The 19,709-nt window shown below is 38.4% G+C and overlaps 1 protein-coding gene across 5 annotated transcripts in view; it reads right to left on the bottom strand.

The window, feature by feature from the left end:
* MGAT4A (alpha-1,3-mannosyl-glycoprotein 4-beta-N-acetylglucosaminyltransferase A) overlaps positions 1–19,709 on the bottom strand; it is an 85,343-nt gene that overhangs the window by 32,596 nt on the left and 33,038 nt on the right. For 3 of the 5 annotated variants that reach the window (XM_049857279.1, XM_049857278.1, XM_049857280.1), the window contains exons 3-5: positions 10,421–10,588; positions 8,120–8,260; positions 983–1,116 (exon numbers count right to left, since the gene is read on the bottom strand). In XM_049857279.1, coding sequence (XP_049713236.1) covers positions 983–1,116; positions 8,120–8,260; positions 10,421–10,588 — 443 coding nt within the window. The remainder of the gene's footprint in view (positions 1–982; positions 1,117–8,119; positions 8,261–10,420; positions 10,589–19,709) is intronic. The other 2 variants (XM_049857281.1, XM_049857282.1) reach the window with 1 other exon arrangement.

Below are 19,709 nucleotides of genomic sequence, written 5' to 3'. Positions count from 1 at the left end.
ATGTGGAAACAGCTGAATGTTTATCAATCAGCGATTTAATAAATCACATTAAAACCATACGGTAGAAAGCTCTGTGGTAACAAAAGATGATACAATGATACTGTTTTTAGCATGAAGAAACAGCCATGATATTAAGAAATATATAGAATGATCCCATTTATATATATGTATACAAACCATAGGAAAAATTCTGTAAGACACATTTCAAAATACTAATAATAGCTACATCTGTGTGGTGGAATAGTGGGTAACTTTTCATTATACATTTCTGTAACTCTTGAGAAATATGCATGTTTACTTTTCTATTAAGGAAAACATTAAGACTATTTTCATTTAAAAAGCAACAGGGAAACATTGAGAAGTCGGGAATAGTGGACCAGAACCAGATGAGTTCTGAAGCCTTTCCCATCCTAAAATTCTACATATTAAGGAAATATTTACTCTAGGGAGCTTGTCTCTCACGATTTAAGAAAAGCTTGGTCAAGATTTATTCTTTCCCTAGGTCTTCTGAGAAGACTAAAAAACACAACAAGAAATACAATATTCCTCATTCACATGACTTTTTGGCTTTTAATAATAATGATGGTTGAATCTTGGGAGTACAGAAAAGGGGTGGAGACAATAAAAAGATGGTAAAACCCCAGCTTAGGGCTAAACATTTCTCAGGTTTCAAGATGCCTAAAGGACATCAGTGCAAATCTCCAAATTTACATCCTGGAGCTAGAAACAGAGATTCTTCAAGATCTACGTTCTCAAAGACCTACCCGTATAATGTTACTCTAGAGAAAACAAACATCACTAGTTCTGAATTGTAACTGCAGGAGAGAAGCTAAAGGAAACGTAACAAGTTAGACTTACATTAAACTGTTAGGTTACCTAACCCTGACTCATCACGTTTACAAAATGCTTATGAAAGAATATTCAATTATGGTTTCAAAACTTGACGACTGCATGCGGTATAAAATGAGAATTAAATCATTACCTCCCCTATGAAGACTACTATGACACAGTCCGACTTCTCTTCGGGATACAGGTTGTCGATAAGGGAATGAAGAGTTTCTGTGAGGTAAGACTTAACTTCTCTCTTCACTGTGGGGATCCCCATTACTATGGAAACTGAAACAAAACAATAGTGATTGTGTAAAAAGATTTCATGAACACAATTTAGAAAAACACTACTGTTCCATAAGTATTATACCCACTCAATTTGACGGAAGTAACTGAGGGATTAAAACATACTAAGTTTCAGAAAGAAAAATAATCAAAGGATACAAGGGCATATCTGTCATACTGTGATTTTTTTCCACATAGCTTACCGGTAAGGAAAAAAATTTTCAAAAAAATGATAAAAATTAAAGGCATTAAACCTCATACCAAAACCAAATGGCTGTAAAGTATCAACAGTAAATTTTATTAGACAACTAAAACTTAGGAACACTGAACACATCTTCCAAACTAATGTCTTCCATATGGACTTCATGTACCTGCTGCCTGATCCCCTGAAAAGGGCTAACGTCACTTCTATGGTATTCTTGCCAAAATGTATAACCTCAATCCAATCACGAGGAAACATTAGACAAACCCAAGCTGGGGAAACATGCCACGAAATAATTGGCCAGTACTCTTTGAAGTGACAAGTCATGAAAGACAAAGAAAAGAATAAGGAACTGTCTTATATTAGGGAAACTAAGGAGACATGACAAATGATATATGGGATCCTGGGTTGGCTCTTGGGACAGGAAAATAATGAAACAAATGACAAAATTGCAGTAAAATCTGAGGTTAGATAACAGCATGGCACCAACGTTAATTTCCTGGTTTTGATCAATGTACTGTGGTTATGCAACATGTTCACATTTAATGAAACCGGGTCAGGGTATTCAGAAACCGTTTGTACCATTTCTGCAACCTTTTTAGTCTAAAATTATAGTCCGTTCTACTATAATGGCTATTTTGAAAACACAATTTGTTCCATCACGATTAATATGTTAGGGAAAATTTTTGCATAACGTGAATTTCATACTTAGTAGGTTAAAGCAGAAAACTGAGTTCAGAAAATTGAAGCAAGCCACATGGTAACACAGAAAATGCACACAGCTCAAACATCTACCAGCTACCTCAGCTGACCGCAAGCTCCTTATCACTCGTCCACATCTGGTGTGGCAGCTTTCCGTCAGGTGGTCCACCCTGCACAACGTCACACTAACTTACCACCTGCAACCCTTCTAAAGCCTACTTCCACAAACAAACCTCGGGTCTCTTTCAAAGTACAGTACCATATCTATTGTAGTATTTGTGTATTTCTTAACCATTTAACATGTGAGAAACTGTGCTACTATTTTTATTAGGTTCTTATCTGTTTTTAGTAACTGACAAAGTTTTTGAGTGTTGTACTGCTAACCTCCTTTTTCTCATATTATTGCACAGTTCTGCACACTGTGGTAATCTTTAGGGACACATACGCTGCGTTACAGTAGAGCTGACTGTACATATTTGTTTTTGTTTTGTTTTTGAGCATGCACACACCAAAACATACACCAATTCAACTGTTTCTACACGAACAATTCAGTGACATAGATCACACTTTTCGAGCTGTACTGCCACTCTCACCCTCCCTTTCCAGGTTGTTCCTCCCCCATTCCCATCAAGTCACTTCCCGCAAGGTTCCTATCTATGTTGTGTCACTTTGATCCCATATAGACAGTTCTTAAAAGAGCATAATGCTCGAGGCAGACATTCTTCACTAGTTAAGCTAGACTACTGTTTGGTTTTAAGAAGAATTCAGGGGATATTTTCGGTTTAAGGTTTAAAGGTTATCTCAGGGCAATAGTTTCAGGAGTTCATCCACCCTCCGTGGCTCCAAAAAGTCTGCAGTCCATGAGAATTTGAAATTCTGTTCTGCGTTCTGCCCCTTCTGTTCAGGATTCTTCTTTAGAATCTTTGATCACAATGATCAGTAACGGTAGCTGGGCACCATCCAGTTCTTCTGGTCTCAGAACGTTCAGTAACGGTAGCTGGGCACCATCCAGTTCTTCTGGTCTCACGGCAAAGAAAGCAGTTACCCATGAAGGCCACTAGCCACACATTTTATATCCTCCTCCTATTCCTGACTCTCCTTCTTCCTCTGTTGCTCCAGGTGAATAGGGACCAATTATAGTGCGTTGGATGGTCGCCTGCGAGCTTTTAAGACCCCAGGCACTACGCAGCAGAACTAGGAGGGAGAACAGAAGCACTAAACATGTTATTAGGCCAATTAACTGGGATATCCCATGAAACCATGACCCTAAAACTCCAAACCAAGGAACCAAGTCCCATGAGGTTTTTGGTTGTAGCCTCAGCAGCTGCTCTTTTTCTCTTTTTGTCATTGTTGTAAATATATCTGTCACACAACTTTTTATAGTGTATATATTTCAAAGGAAGTTCTAAAAAATAATACCTTGAAAAATACATCTCAGTTGTCTAAGTGTTATACAGCAATACGGAAAGATGTATTCTGCAAATGTTTCATATTAACCTTAAAAGTAATTACCTCATAATTATGTTCTGTTAGAAATGGTATGAAGTACTTAGAATCCATAGAATTGTAAAACTAGAATGAAGCTTAAGAATCATGGATTAACTAGTCTACCACCATCATTTTACAGATAAGAACAGCCAGGTCCAAAGCAATTAAGTGATTTCTCTAGCATGCCACATTCCTCTCTTGCATTTTAGGGATGAAGAATTTTCGAGGACACATATTTACTGAACACCTACTAAAGACAAGACATTGTTCTCAGTGTTTGGGCAATATGTACTATGCACACCATAAACAGCATCTCTATACGTAGTGTGACCACAGAGGGCCTCTCTGATATCAGCTGAGCTGGTAACTAATGATGATCACAAAGAGCTAAGGAAGAATCTTCCAGGAAGAGGACACAACAAGAACTGAGAAAGGACGACCTTGACGTAGTCAAGAAACAGCACAAACAGACAATGTATCTAAAGCAGAATGAGCCTATATCCAGAGAATTAATCAGGGGTCAGATCATGCACAACCCCCTATTTAGTTATAATTCAGAGTGCAACAGAGAGCCACTGTATGTCTATAATCACAGGAGTAACACTATCTGGTTTGTAATCTGAAAAGGTTACCAGTTTGTGGCAACAGACACAAAGGTCTAAGACTAAAAGCAGTTTGAGGAGATCAGTCAGAAAGTAACTGCAGCGAGTAAAGGGAAAGATGGTGGGCTCGCCTGGGTGTGTGAAGGGATGAAGAAGAAGAGGTAGATTTGGGGTATATTCTGGAGACCCTCACCAGTGGGGCTTATGACTGGTAGAAACAAGGGAAGGGGAGGCACCAAAGATGACTTAAGGGAATGGGATACCTTTTACTAAGAACAACGTATTTGAGGCAGAGGGGGCTAGAAATCAAGAGTTCTGTTTTGACCATGTTACTTTGAGATGCCAGAGAGAGGATGTTACCCTGGAAGCAAATTCCATGTACTTTAACCTACCTCAGAATTCAAATTAACAATATTTAAATATTTAGAATACAGATTATAAGCGTAACAACTGTGATGTGAAATATTCCTAAGAAGTACTTAACTCATATGGAATTTTAAGACTTTGTTTATGGAAGAAACAAAACACAGGCTCATCCAGAGTACACAAACAAAGCTGGTATAAATAACGCAGATTCTCTACTCCTTACCAGATTCTTATTTTTTGTTGTTATTTTATGTTTAGACGGCATGTTTAGAGTATATGCTGTTTTTCTCAAATATACTCTGTTTTGGAGCTGAAATTTAAATTCCACAATTTAAATCAAGGCATTCAAGGACTCCAAAAGCACTAAAAATCAAAGCACGAATTTCAGCCAAAAGTACAATAGTGCACATGCTTGTGGTAACTCACAAAATACTCCCTGTTTTCTCTACCTGCTGGTACATTGTGAGACTGCACTTTTGGTCCCATTGTGGTTGAGGATGACAGGGGAGGGGGCACCTGACTAGTAACAGTCAATGAGTCATCCGCATGTGTAATTTACAGGTTGTGCAATTACAACTGCAGTGTAAAATCCTTCAGAGTTGTCTTTGCTCTTTGGCATGGCGGCAAATAACATTCGAGATGGTGACTCATCTGTCAACCTGGATCCCTCTGGGATCAAAGATGGACAATGCCCCCAGCCAACCATGATGGACATGTTTGTGAGGGAAAAAGAAAAAAAACTTTACTTAAACCACCGAAATTTTGAGGCTGTTAGTTACCACCACATAACCCAGCCTATCCTGTTTGATACGATGCTCTTCTATGGCTCACAATCTAGAAAATATATGTATCCTACGGAATGAGTTCAGAAGAAACATGTCAGCAAAGTGAACAATATGGCCATGCCATCTTTTTAGGGAAGAGCAAGGTGGAACAAAGGAACCAAACAGAAATAGAGCCAAAGAGTTGGACTGAAAACTCTGTTCAATTGATTAAGTGTCCAATAATTCCAGTCCAAGTATTAACTGCCCATCTATTATGTATCTGTTATGTACCAGACAGTCTGAAATACAATCACGGACAGATAAGCCTCATGGTGCTTGCAACTTGACTAAGCTATCAGCTGGACCAATAAGCCACATCACGAAAAATGGAGAAAAGATTGAAGTTGTCAAGGATTTCATTTTACTTGGATCCACAAGCAACACCCATGGAAGCAGCAGTCGAGAAATCAAAAGACACACTGCACTGGGCAAACCTACTGCAAAGGACCTCTTTAAAATCTTGAAAAGCAAAGATGTCACCTTGAAGACTAAGATGCACCTGACCCAAGCCATGGTATTTTCAATCACATCATATGCATGTGAAAGCTGGACAATGAACAAGGAAGACCGAAGAAGAATTGATGGCTTTGAATTGTGGTGTTGCCAAAGAATATTGAATATACCATGAGCTGCCAAAAGAATGAACCAATCTGTCTTGGAAGAAGTACAACCAGAATGCTCCTTAGAAGCAAGGTAGCGAGACTACGTCTTACACACTTTAGAGATGTTGTCAGAAGGGATCAGTCCCTGCAGAAGGATATCATGCTTGGTAAAGTACATGGTCAGTGGAAAAGAGGAAGACCCTCAACGAGATGGATTGGCACAATGGCTGCAACAATGGGCTCAAGCATAACAATTTGAAGGATGGCACAGGACTGGGCAGTGTTTTATTCTGTGGTACACAGAGTTGCTATGAGTCAGAACTGACTCGACAGCACCTAACAACAACATCAACTGCTATTATTTCAGTTTTTCTCCACTTTCCTAAGAAGCTTTCATGTCCTCCCATATACGTTCCCAAACATTCCCAACAACTTTCAAATCTTCTTCTTTCCATCTTTGCTACCACCACATAGTCCAAGCTCCTCTTCTCACAGACGAAATACTAAAACAGCATCTTAACTGGTCCTTCTGCATCTACTCTTCTTCCCACATCCTCAATCATTCTTCCCATTGCAGCCAGTGTGACCTTTGCAAAATTTAAATCTTACAGAGTCATTCTTAAAAAGCCCTGCTTAAAATACTTTCATGGCTTCTTGATGCTGTTAGGATAAAAACTAAAATCCTATAGATGGCCTACAAGGTCCTGCATTGTCTGGCTCCAACTTACATCTCCAGCCTCACCTTGTTTCATTCTTCCCCGGACTCTACCTGACCACGGCCTCCTTTCATTTTCTAGAACACCTCATGTTCCTTCCACTAAGGGACTTTTGGAGTGCTCTCTCATTTTCTGAAATACTCCTTTCTCCTACTGTAGTAGACAGAATAATGACCTCCCTAAGATGTCTACGCCCTAATCCTCAGAACCTATGAATACATGACCTTACGTGGAAAAAAGGGACTTTGCAGATGTGATTAAACAAAGGATCCTGAGATGAGAAAATTATCCTGGATCATCCAGGCAGGCCAATGTATTCTTACAAAGGTCCTTGTAAGAGGAAAGCAGGAGTGTCAAGAGTGAGATGAGATGCAATGATGGAAGGACAGTCAGGGAGAGATGTGAAGATGCTACGCATTAAAGAAGGGGCCCTGGTGGTACAGCAATTGAGTGCTCGGCTGCTAACCAAAAGGTGGGCAGTTTGAACCCACCCAGCTGCTCCACAGAAGAACGTCCTGGTGATCTGCTCCTGTAAAGATTACAGTGTAGGAAACCCCATGGGGCAGTTCTACTCTGTCACATGGGGACACTGTGAGTCAAAACGGACTTGATGACACCTAACAACACCAGTGCTTTGGAGACGGAGGAAGAGATCACAAGCCAAAGGATGTAGGTGGCCTCCAGAAGCTAGGAAAAGGCAGGGAACGAGATTCTTCCCCAGAGCTTCCAGGAGGAGTGCAGCCCTGCTGACACCTTGAGCTCAGGACTTCGAAAGTAGGCTGAATCAGCTTTTTAAAAACAGTAACGCAAAACTGAATTTCAGTATCTATGAAGTAATCACTTCATTTCTTGTTAAAAGACTTATTAGAAAATATGATACTATTTTGGTCTCTGCATTTTAAAACTACAGAGAAAAGATTAACAAAGCCAAACAGAGGAATAAAAATGATGAAAGAATGGTAAACAGGCCCTATAAGGAAAATTCAAGAAGCAATGGTGGCTCTGACAAGATGGGAAAAAAATCCTATACAACATTTTTGGGTGTATTAGAAAGAAGCATTTCTATTACTGCATGAGAGGTTAAATAAGAATGGCCACATAGTTACATTTCTCTCAGAAAAAATAAGGGCAGACATAAGAAAAACTTTTTCACTTGACTGTAAGCTATTACTGTTTAAAGAACTTATAGTCATGTGACTGTGAGCTTACTAGAAGAATATAGTCTTCCCACCTGGCAAATCTTTAAAATAGAAAAATTACAAAGCCTTTAACACTTGCCTGCCGGGAAATGGGGCCTGAGCTAGATTTCTGAAGATCCTTTTCAGCCCTCTGTCTCTGGTCTATGGAGAAAAATGTCCATGTGGACTTTCGAAGAGTCCTGGAGTTTCTGTGCACAGATGAAGAATGAATTCCTCCTTTGACCTGCTAGACTTCTCCCAGTCAAGGTAACACTCTAACACATGATTAAGACCCGCAGTACAGCCGTACTAAGAAACAAACATACCTCCTGTTCTTCCGATGCCAATCTGCACAGCAGGCTGGAGGCTGCCTTCATTTTGCAACAAATGAGGCAAATGATAATAAATACTTGGCACTTGAAGAGATTTTTTGCTTGTTAACTCCTTTAATAACTTTAGGGTACTACCTGAAATACAAAGTATAATTAATACTCAGGAATACCTTACCCTAGAAAAAGGCTGATTTTACAAGCATGGCTGTAAAAATTTATGAGAACTACAACTAAGGAATTTTCGTTCCTAATTTCATAGTTTGGTGAGTGAGATTGCCACTTAAAATGAAAGTTATGCTTCTGCACCCTTAAAAGGAAAATTCTGTTTTTGCAACCAGAGTATAAGAGTCATGATGTTGATAAACAGTCTGAATGAAGCCAAGAAGGTCTTCCAAAGGACTGTGAGAAGGTGGAACGTCAGTCGGTCACCTTATAATGTGTCAGAACTCAAGCTCTACGAACTCTAAACAGGGTGCCCATTTATGAAAATGCAGTAATACTAAGCACAGTGACCACCAGTAACTTTCATTTCCATTATGCTATTACATTTTACCAAAATTTCACACCAAAGATGTGGAAAGATCTTTTTTTCTGAAAAAATTCAAATAACTTAAATAGCACAAGCTGAGAACGTTTAATATAGATCATAACTTTCAAATAATGAGTTTTCATTAGAGTAACCAACGAATCATTTAATTTAAAATAACAACTCAGTAGTATAAGAAATATTGTTTCAAAATATCATTAAACTAGAACTTAACTTTTTCAATAAGGAAGTCGGCAGTGAGGACTTAGAGCCTCAATGATGACTTCACACAGATATAATAGGAAAACTCCATTAAAAATAATGGCAAGAACCAGAAACTCACAGAAGAAATGCGGACGACTGTAATGCAAGAAATTGGAGTTTAACCTCCTGCGTAAAGAAACAATTACGAAGGACAGAATACCAGTTTCCACCTACAAAATTAGCAGATTAAGTAGTAATATTAAATTGTGGTGACAACATGGTGATGAAGGTTCCAACCATTTAGAACAACATCAAAAACCCTACAAACCTCTGTCCTGTGTTCCAGCCACTGAGCTGTGTGCTTAGGGATCGCAGTTACCAAAATGCAGACCCTGTTTCCAAGAAAGTCCTGATCTAAGGAGAATAACTTAAGAGCTCCCAGAAACGTGGTCGGATTTATACACAAAGTTCATCACAGAGGTATACGCTGCGCTGAGCAGGGCCGGGGAGGGGCGGGGAGTAAAAACAAAAAACGCCAGGAAAAAACCCGCTTGCCTCATCATAGAATAATATTTAATATATTACGGTATGTGCTTAGTTGGCATACTATGTCATTAAAAATGGCATTTTTGAAGAGTATTTAATGACTGGTGAAATGCTCACAGTATAGCGTCAAGAATAAAAATCAGGCCACAACACACAATTACAATTTTGAAGAAAAATATGCACAGAAAAAGGCTAGAAGGAAACAAAAAACGGTGACAGAGATCACTTGGCAAGCAGGCTGAGGGGTGATTTATTTTCTTATCTATACCATTGAATCATTTTAAATGCTATTGCAACCTAAAGCAAATTTCCTAATCAGGAAGGGAGGCAAAGAGCATGAAACTTCAAAAAAGGTTTTAAGGCAGTGGATCTTAAAATCAGAGGAATTACTAGTAAAAAAAAAAAAAAAATAGGTGACACTAAATGAAAAAGTAAATTATTCTAGAAAGATTATGCAAAGTTGGAGTCAACAGATTACACACACGTATCAATTTAATCATCCGAATAAGGACAGAGCAAAAACAGAGAGGTGCTGGCATTCATTCGCCTTATTCTGACCTGAAGGGCTCAGAGAAGGAACAGGCCAGACTGTCCCCAGAGTAACCAGTATGAAACTATGTATCCTTTTCATTATAAATCAGATTTAAGAGCTCTAATTGTTTCTAATAGCCCAAAGATTCTCCAGAATCCACCTTAAGTCCACAGAGAAGTCACAAAATATAAAAACAAAGTTTAATTTTAATCTCACTTTGGATGTTTCCAAAAGATGCAGGTCTTTCACTGTTGTCAATGAAACTTACACAACGGTAATTTCAACTTAATCAAATTTGGCAATTAATAAAAATCATTTTATAGTTTAGCACAATAGTAAGTTTCGGGTGGCAATTTTTCTCTCTAACTCACTGAAAAGGGTAACAAATGCTGGCTGATAAGCTACTCTACACAGCTTGCAAATATAATACTCCACAAAGTGCTCTGAAAAGACAATTTTTTTTATAATACCAAAAACACCATTTTACCTGAAAATTTATTCAAAGCATTCTTACTTCCATTTGTTTCTGCTTCCACGCGCCTGAACTGCTGTACAATGGTATTTAACTCAGAAGAACGCTGGGAGATTCTGTGTTCAGCGATTCGAAGACGTTCTTTCAAGGCAAGAAATTCTCGTTGATAAGCAATCAGTTTTTCTAGAAACCAAAAACAGAGAAGTTCTTAGTGTATTCCATAAGAGATTAGAAAGTTTAATTAAAGTCACGTTTTCAGAATGAAATATTTATTCACTGATACAGAACTGAAAACTAAAAAAAGACTTCTTACATAACACAACCACCACTCACTTAACTGTTCTAAGTATCCGTTAAGAATGTGAGCACTGTCCACTTCAGAAAGTTAAAGGTAGGGAGAAAAAGGTACAAAGATTTTAGAATGAACACATCAAGCAAAACACTAACATCACTTCTTAAAAGGTACAAACAACCCACTGACCTGGGAGGTAGTTAAATAAAATGTATAAAACCCTATTAGCACCAACCAGGTAAAGAGATGAGACAGAAACAAATGATAACACATCTATGATATACATGACATTTTACAGCATCATCATTAATTTTCATAGGCTGAATGTTCCCTCTGTACTTCCTATTCTGCTGACGTTTTCCTAGGCCAGACTTTGGCCAAACCTCTGACCCCTAAAACACCGCTGCTTAGATATAAAACGGCCCTAGTTCAAAGTCATTCATTTTAATAATTTGAGAGAATCACAGATCACGAAAACCTGGTTGTGGAAAAAATGTGCATTTTAAGAAGATAAATTGAGTGACTAAGTGGATTTAGTGACGCTGAGTAGAAACGAGACCACTAAGAGACAGGGCGCACTGTGCGAAGAGAACCAGAGGCAGAGCCGGACACTGCTGTCTGAGCACAGGTGGAAGAAGAGAAACCACACATTTCTCTCGATCAGCAGCACGGTTAAGAGAAACCAGACCCACATCAAGCTCGATTACCTCAGGATGCTATTTTGATATCTAAACAAAACCTTGCAAAGCTATGTTTTTATTTCACATTCTGATCTCTGCTTTCTTCAGCCAAGGACAGACTCCGTAAGAAGCAACTACATGAAAAACGAATCTGCATGTGTCAGAAAGCTGATCTTGAAAACACTGTCAATTATACTGCTCCTTCTTCCCCACGTGAAGGCCTAATCGGTAAATATCTCTTCAGAGTTTTGCGTCAGAGGAAAAAAAGTCTCTCTTGTTTACTGCCATGCTTCCCTCCATTAAACAGGGAGCCGTGTAAGGCGCTGTGTTTTCCTAAATTTGAAGGCTTAGGAAGATGGAGAGCAGAAAGGGGCTGTGGTCAGGAAGGAGCACACAGCGAGCTTCGAGGTGCCAGCAAAGTTCTACCTGTGAGTAAATGAAACTTACTACTATTCATCCGTGGTTTAGGAGCTTTTCTGCATGTGTAAATTCACTATAAAAAGGTTTAAAAGGATACTATTCACAATTGCAACAAAAACTATAACAAGCAATTATAACAAGAAACATACAAGATTTATGTGAAGAAAACTACAAGCCTCTTACTGAAGTACATAAAAGAATAGGTCAGAATATCTCTTATTCCTGAATGGGAAGACCCAATCTTATAAAAAGATGAATTCTACCCTGATAAATAATAAATTTAATTCAATACCTTTTAAAATAACAATGGGATTTTGCAATAGAATTTGATATGTCATTCTAAAATTCACCTAGAAAACATGTTTAAAAATAGCCAAGAAAAACCTAGAAACTAATAATGTGGGATTTGTTCTGAGATCGGCATATACTATCAGGTTCCAGAAATTACAACAGTGTGGCTTGCCTTGTCCTGATACTGTGGGCAAGGACGATTGGTCTAAGCATACGGTGCCCAGAAACAGCATGAGTGAACTGTCCTTTGAGTTCCCCCCTCTTCATGTGCACAACATTACAACAGTCCCCTTAACGATCGATTAAGCTGTACCTAGGTCTTGCTTTCTAAAGACCATGTGCCATGAAAAAGAACCAGAACTCTTTGGAGAAATAACTGATTCCATGGCTTGGGCAAGAAACTTTAAGATGAACCTGGAACAGTCTGTGTCAGCAAGTAAGGAAATGCTCAAAAAATTACAAGACATGTCAAAAGAGCATGGGAGGCTACTTGAGGGGTTCCCGCAGCCGAATCTGGGACAATTTCTGTAGTGAAACAAGTAATGCTAAGAATGGATTATCATCTATTGAATAAAATATGAATCCATGAATCCATACAGTAACAGAGGAAGGAGGAGAATCAGGGATATAAAGAGGATATGGAATGTGTGGCTAATGGCCTTCATGAACAACTGCCTCCTTGGCCACGAGACTAGAAGAACTAGAAGGTACCCAGCTACCATTACTGAACATTTTGATCAAAGGTTCTATAGAAGAATCCTGATCAAAAGGGAGAAAACGCAGAGCAAAATTTCAAATTCTCATGGATTCCACACTTTCTGGAACCACAGAAGCGAGAAGAAACCCTGAAACTATTGCCCTGAGATAATCTTTATTATCCCCCGAAATCTTCTTAAAACCAAACAACAGTCTAGCTTAACTAGTAAAGAGTGTCTGCCTTGAGCATTATGCTCTTTTAAGAACTATCTGTATGGGATCAAAGTGACAACAGCAACTTGAAAGATTAGATAGGAACCTTAGGGGGCAGTGAGTTTATGTTAATGGGGGAGGAACAACTCAGAAAATGAGGGTCAGAGTGGTTGCACAACTCGAAGAAGGTAATCAATGTCACTAAATGGTACATGTAGAAACTGTTGGAATTTATTTTGTCTTACTGTGTATATTCTCAACAATAACAACAAATAATAAATTTAAAAAATATATATGCCTTGCGTCATGGATTGTTGGGTAAGGTAACAAGTATTTTCTTTCAGGCCCCAATTCTGTTGCTACTCTACGCAAAGCCCATAGCTATGAAAGGACTCCAACAGGTTGTTTTCCATCTCTCTCACACCTTCCCTTCTTCTGCCTTTTGACTCCACCCTTCCACATAAAAAGGGTTCTCCACAACACTCAAACAGGTCCGTACCGCTTTTAGAAAGATAAATCAGACAGTAAAAAAGAATACCTGTGTGTGGTCAGGCCCTCGGCTAGTCCTGTCATGAATACCACAGAATGCTGCTGACTCTTCTATGCAGGAAGTTCTGGCCTCCAAGCCCTTCCCTGCAGCCTGTCGTCCGTCACATCCCCCCAAGGTCAGGGTTACTAGAGACTTTTTTCCTAGAAATTCCTCTATTTATGTTTTCCATAATACTACACTGCTCTCTTGAGGAGGAGAGTAGTGCACCAGTGGCCAGAAGATGAGTGCAAATGTTAACGTTTTAGACGAAAATTCCTCCAAATCAATGATGTGTGACCAACAATTCCCTATTCTCAGCATTAATGGCAAAATTCCTATTTTTTGCTTTTCCTTGAATCATTTCAGTCCGTTTCTTCAGAGGAACACGACAGAAAACTGTGAGAAAACTGACCAGGAAGTATCTCGTATGTTTTCATTGTAGACAAAACCTAATTTTTTACTTTATTTATTGTGCTTTAAGTGAAAGTTTACAAATTGAGTCAGTCTCTCATACAAAACCGTACACATACCTTGCTGTGAACTCCTAGCTGCTCTCCCCCTAATCAGACAGCACACTTCTCTCCTTCCTGTATTCCCGCTCTGCCTTCTCATCTCGCCTCCAGACAGAAGCTGCCCACATAGTCTCGTGTGTCTACTCGAGCCAAGAAACTCACTCCTCACAAGTGTCATTTTCTTTGTTATACTCCAGTCCAATCCCTGTCTGAAGAGTTGGCTTCGGGAATGGTTCCAGTCTTGGGTTAACAGAAGATCTGGGGAAGATGACCTCCAGGGTCCTTCTAGTCTCAGTCAGACCATTAAGTCTGGTCTTTTTATGAGAATTTGAGGTCTGCATTCCACTCTTCTGCTCCATCAGGGATTCTCTGTTGTGTTCTCCATCAGGGCAGTCACTGGTGGTGGCCGGGCACCATCTAGTTCTTCTGGTCTCAGGCTGATGTAGTCTCTGGTTTATGTGGCCCTTTCTGTCTCCTGGACTCATAATTACCCTGTGTCTTTGGTGTTCTTCATTTTCCTTTGCTCCAGGTAGATTGAGACCAATTGATGCGTCTTAGATGGCCCCTTGCTAGTGTTTAAGACCCCAGATGCCACTCTCCAAAGTGGGATGCAGAATGTTTTCTTAATACATTTTGTTATGTCAGTTGACCTAGATATCCTCTGAAACCATGGTCCCCAGACCCGTGCCCCTGCTATTCTGGCCTACAAAGTGTTCAGTTGTATTCAGCAAACTTCTTTGCTTTTGGTTTAGTCCAGTTGTGCTCATCTCTACTGTATTGTGTGTTGTCTTTCCCTTCACCTAAAATAGCTCTTGTCTGCTATCTAATTAGTGAATACCCCTCTTCCTCTCTCCCCGCCACGTAACCATCAAATAATATTTTCTTCTGGGTTTAAACTATTTCTTGAGTTCTTGTAACTGCAGTCTCATACAATATTCGTCCTTTTGCAACTAATTTCACTCAGCATAATGCCTTCCAGATTCCTCCCTGTTATGAAATGTTTCACGGATTCATTGTTGTTCTTTATCGTTGCATAGTATTCCATTGTGTGAATATACCATAATTTATCCATTCATCTGTTGATGGGCACCTTGGTTGCTTCCATCTTTTTGCTATTGTAAACAGTGCTGAAATGAACATGGGTGTGCATATATCTGAACATATGAGGGTCTTATTTCTCTAGAATATATTCTGAGAAGTGAAACTGCTGGATCGCATGGTAGTTCTATTTCTAGCTTTTTAAGGAAGTGTCAAATCGATTTCCGAAGTGGTTGTACCATTTTACGTCCCCACCAGCAGTGTATAAGTGTTGCAGTCTCTCCATAACCTCTCTAGCATTTATTTTGTGTTTTCTGGATTAATGCCAGCCTTATCGGAGTGAGAGGGTATCTAATTGTAGTTTTGATCTGCATTTCTCTAGTGGCTAATGATGGAGAGCATTTCCTCATGTATCTATCTGTTAGCTGCCTGAATGTCTTCTTTGGTGAACAGCCTGTTCACATCCTTTGCCCATTTTTTAATTCAGTTATGTGTCTTTTTGTTGTTGTTTTTGCAGTATCATGTAGATTTTAGACATCAGGCGCTGATCAGAAATGTCATAGCCAAAAACTTTTTCCTAGTCTGTAGGTAATCTTTTTACTCTTTTGATGAAGTCTTTGGATAAGTATAAGTATTTGATTTTTAGGGGCTCCGAGTTATCTAGTTTCTCTTCTGGTGTTTGTGCATTGTTAGTAATGTTTTGTATACTGTTTATGCTATGTATTAGGGCTCCTAACATTGTCCCTATTTTTTCTTCCATGATCTTTATCGTTTTACATTTTATATTTAGGTCATTGATACATTTTGAGTTAGTTTTTGTGCATGGTGTGAGGTATGGGTCTTGTTTCATTTTTTTGCAGATGGATATCCAGTTATGCCAGCACCATTTGTTAAAAAGACTGCCTTTTCCCCATTTAACTGACTTGGGCCTTTGTCAAATATCAACTGCTCATATGTGGATGAATTTACATCTGGATTCTCAATTCTGTTCCATTGGTCTATGTATCTTGTTGTACCAGTACCAGGCTGTTTTGACTACTGTGGCTGTATAATAGGTTCTAAAATCAGATAGTGTGAGGCCTCCCACTTTGCTCTTCTTTTTCAGTAATGCTTTACTTATCCAGGGCCTCTTTCCCTTCCATATGAAGTTGGTGATTTGTTTCTCCATCTTATTAAAAAAAGTCATTGGAATTTGGATTGGAATTGCATTGTATCTATAGATTGCTTTGAGTAGAACAGTTTTACACTGTTGAGTCTTCCTATCCATGAGAATGATTGTTTTTTCACTTATGTAGGTCTCCTTTGGTTTCCTGCAGTAGTGTCCTGTAGTTTTCTTTGTATGGATCTTTTACGTCTCTGGTTAGATTTATGCCTAAGTATTTTATCTTCTTGGGGGCTTTTGCAAATGGTATTGATTTGGTGATTTCCTCTTCAACATTCTCTTTGTTGGTGTAGAGGAATCCAACTGATTTTTGTATGTTTATCTTGTACCCTGATACTCTGCTGAACTCTTCTCAGTTTCAGTAGTTTTCTAAAGGATTCTTTAGGGTTTTCTGTGTGTAAGATCCTGTCATCTGCAAGTACAGATACTTTTACTTCTTCCTTACCAATCTGGATGCTCTTTCTTTCTTTATCTAGCCTAATAGCTCTGGCCAGGACCTCCAGAACAATGTTGAATAAGAGTGGCGATTAAGGGCACGCTTATCTGGTTCCCATTCTCAAGGGGAATGCTTTCAGGCTCTCTCTATTTAGGATGATGTTGGCTGTTGGCTTTGTACAAATACCCTTTATTATGTTGAGGAATTTCTCTTCTAGTCCTATTTTGCTGGGAGTTCTTATCATGAATGGGTGTTGGACTTTGTCAAATGCCTTTTCTGCATCAACTGATAAGATCATGTGATTCTTTGGTTTTATTTATACGATGGATTACATTGATTGTTTTTCTAATGTTGAACTATCCCTGCATACCTGGTATTAATCCTACTTGGTCATGGTGAATTATTTTTTTGTTATGTTGTTGAACTCTACTGGCTAGAATTTTGTTGAGGATTTTTGCGTCTAAGCTCAGAAGGGATATAGGTCTGTAATTCTCTTTTTTTGTGGTGTCTTTACCTGGTTTTAGTATCAGGGATATGCTGGCTTCATAGAATGAGTTTGGGAGTGTTCCATCATCTTCCATGCTTCGAAATACCTTTTTTAGTAGTAGTGGTGTTAACTCTTCTCTGAAAGTTTGGTATAATTCTCCAGTCAGGGTCAGGGCTTTTGTTGTTGTTGTTGTTGGGAGTTTTTTAATTACCTTTTCAATCTCCTCTTTTGTTATGGGTTTATTTAGCTGTTCTACCTCTGTTTCTGTTAGTTTAGGTAGTGTATTTCTAGAAATTAGTCCCTTTCTTCTAGGTTTTCAAAGTTGTTAAGAGTATAATTTTTCATAGTAATCTGATATGATTCTTTTAATTTCAGTTGGGTTTGTTGTGATATTGCCTATCTAATTTATTATTTGGGTTATTTGCTTCCTCTCCTGCTGTCCTTTTGTCAGTTTGGCCAATGGTTTATTGATTTTGTTAATTTTTTCAAAGAACAAGCTTTTGGAATTGTTAACTCTTTCAATTGTTTTTCTGTTCTCTATTTCATTTAACTCTGCTCTAATTTTTATTATTTGCTTTCTTCTGGTGCCTGAAGGTTTCTTTTGTTGTTCTCTTTCTATTTGTTCAAGTTGTAGGGATAATTCTTTGATTTTGGACCTTCTTCTTGTTAGATGTGTGCATTTATTGATATAAATCGACCTGTGAGCACTGCTTTAACTGTGCCCCAAAGGTTCTGATAGGAAGTGTTTTCATTCTCAATGGATTCTACAAATTTCTTTATTCTGTCCTGAATTTCTTCTATAACACAGTCGTTTTTGAGCAAGGAGTTGTTCAGTTTCTAAGTGTTTGATTTCTTTTCCCTGTGATTTCTGTTATTGATTTCTACTTTTATGGCTTTATGGTCCAAGAAGATGTTTTGTAATATGTTGATGTTTTAGATTCTGCTAAGGCTTGCTTTGTGACCTAATATGTGGACTATTCTAGAGAATGTTCCATGTGCACTAGAAAAAAAAGTATACTTTGCTGCTGTTGGTGGAGTGTTCTGTATATGTCTATGACATCAAGTTGCTTGACTGCGGCATTTAGATCTTTCATGTCTTTATCGAGCTTCTTTTTGGATGTTCTGTCCTTCACCGAAAGTGATGTATTGAAATCTACTATTACTCTGGAGCTGTCTATCCCACTTTTCAATGCTGACACAGTTTGTTTTATGTATCTTGAAGCCCTGTCACTGGGTGCATAAATATTTAATACGGTTATATCCTCCTGGTATATTGTCCCTTTAATCATTATACAGTGTCCTTCCTTATCCTTCGTGGTGGATTTTACTTTAATGTCTAATTTCTCAGAAATTAATACTGTCACTCCTGCTCTTTTTTGATTGTTGTTTGCTTAATATATTTTTTTGCAACCTTTGAGATTCAGTTTGTTTGTGTCTTTAAGTCTAAGGTGTGTCTCTTGTAGGCAGCATATAGACAGAGGGTGTTTTTCTATCCATTCTGTCACTCTCTGTCTCTTTATTGGTGCATTTAGTCCATTTACATTCAGCACAATTATGGATAGGTATGAGTTGAGTACTGTCATTTTGATGTCTTTTTTGTTTGTGTTGTTGACAGTTTCTTTTTTCCACTTAATTTTTTTGTGCTGAGTAGTTTTTCTTTATATATTGTCTCTTCCTCTTATTCATTATTGTTGATTTTGTTTTTGCTGAGTCTTCATGTTTTTCTTGTATTTTATTTTGATGCGTAGGATTGTTAGTCTCCTTTGTGGTTACCTCAATATTTACCACCATTTTTCTAAGTTTAAACCAAGCTTTTATTTCTTCATGTCATCTTGACTTCTTCTCCATATGAAAGATCTACGACATTTTTTAGTCCCTCTTTATTGATTTAATGTTGTCATCTTTTACATTATATCGCTGTTTCCCTGTTTTGACCGTTTTTTTATTTGATTTATTTTTGTGATTTCCCTATCTGGGTTGAGATCAGAAAACCTGGTGGTGTAGTGGTTAAGTGCTACAGCTGCTAAACAAAAGGTCTGTAGTTCGAATCCACCAGGCGCTCCTTGGAAACTATATGAGGCAGTTCTGCTCTATCCTATAGGGTCGCTATGAGTCAAAACCGGCTCAATGGCAAATGGGTTTAGTTTTTGGTATGGGTGGATATCTGGTGTTCTAGTCTTGGGTTGATATCTGATGCTATTGATTTTCTAACCAGAGAACTCCTTTTAGTATTTCTTGTAGGTGGGTTTGGTTTTTACAAATTCCCTAAACTTCTGCTGATCTGGAAATGTGCTAATTTTGCCTCCATATTTGAGAGACAGTTTTGCTGGATGCATGATTCTTGGCTGACAATTTTTTTCCTTCAGTGCTTTATATATGTCATCCCATTGCCTTCTTGCCCGCATGGGTTTCGCCAAGTAGTCTGAGCTTATTACTATTGACTCTCCTTTGTAGGTGGCTTTTCATTTATCCCTAGCCGCTCTTAAGATTCTCTATTTATCTTTGGTTTTGATAGGTTTGATTATGTCTTGGTGACTTTCTTTTGGGA

Source organism: Elephas maximus, chromosome 17, assembly GCF_024166365.1.
Source record: "Elephas maximus indicus isolate mEleMax1 chromosome 17, mEleMax1 primary haplotype, whole genome shotgun sequence".
NCBI classification, from domain to species: domain Eukaryota; kingdom Metazoa; phylum Chordata; class Mammalia; order Proboscidea; family Elephantidae; genus Elephas; species Elephas maximus.
This window is presented reverse-complemented; position numbering and strand designations above follow the sequence as displayed.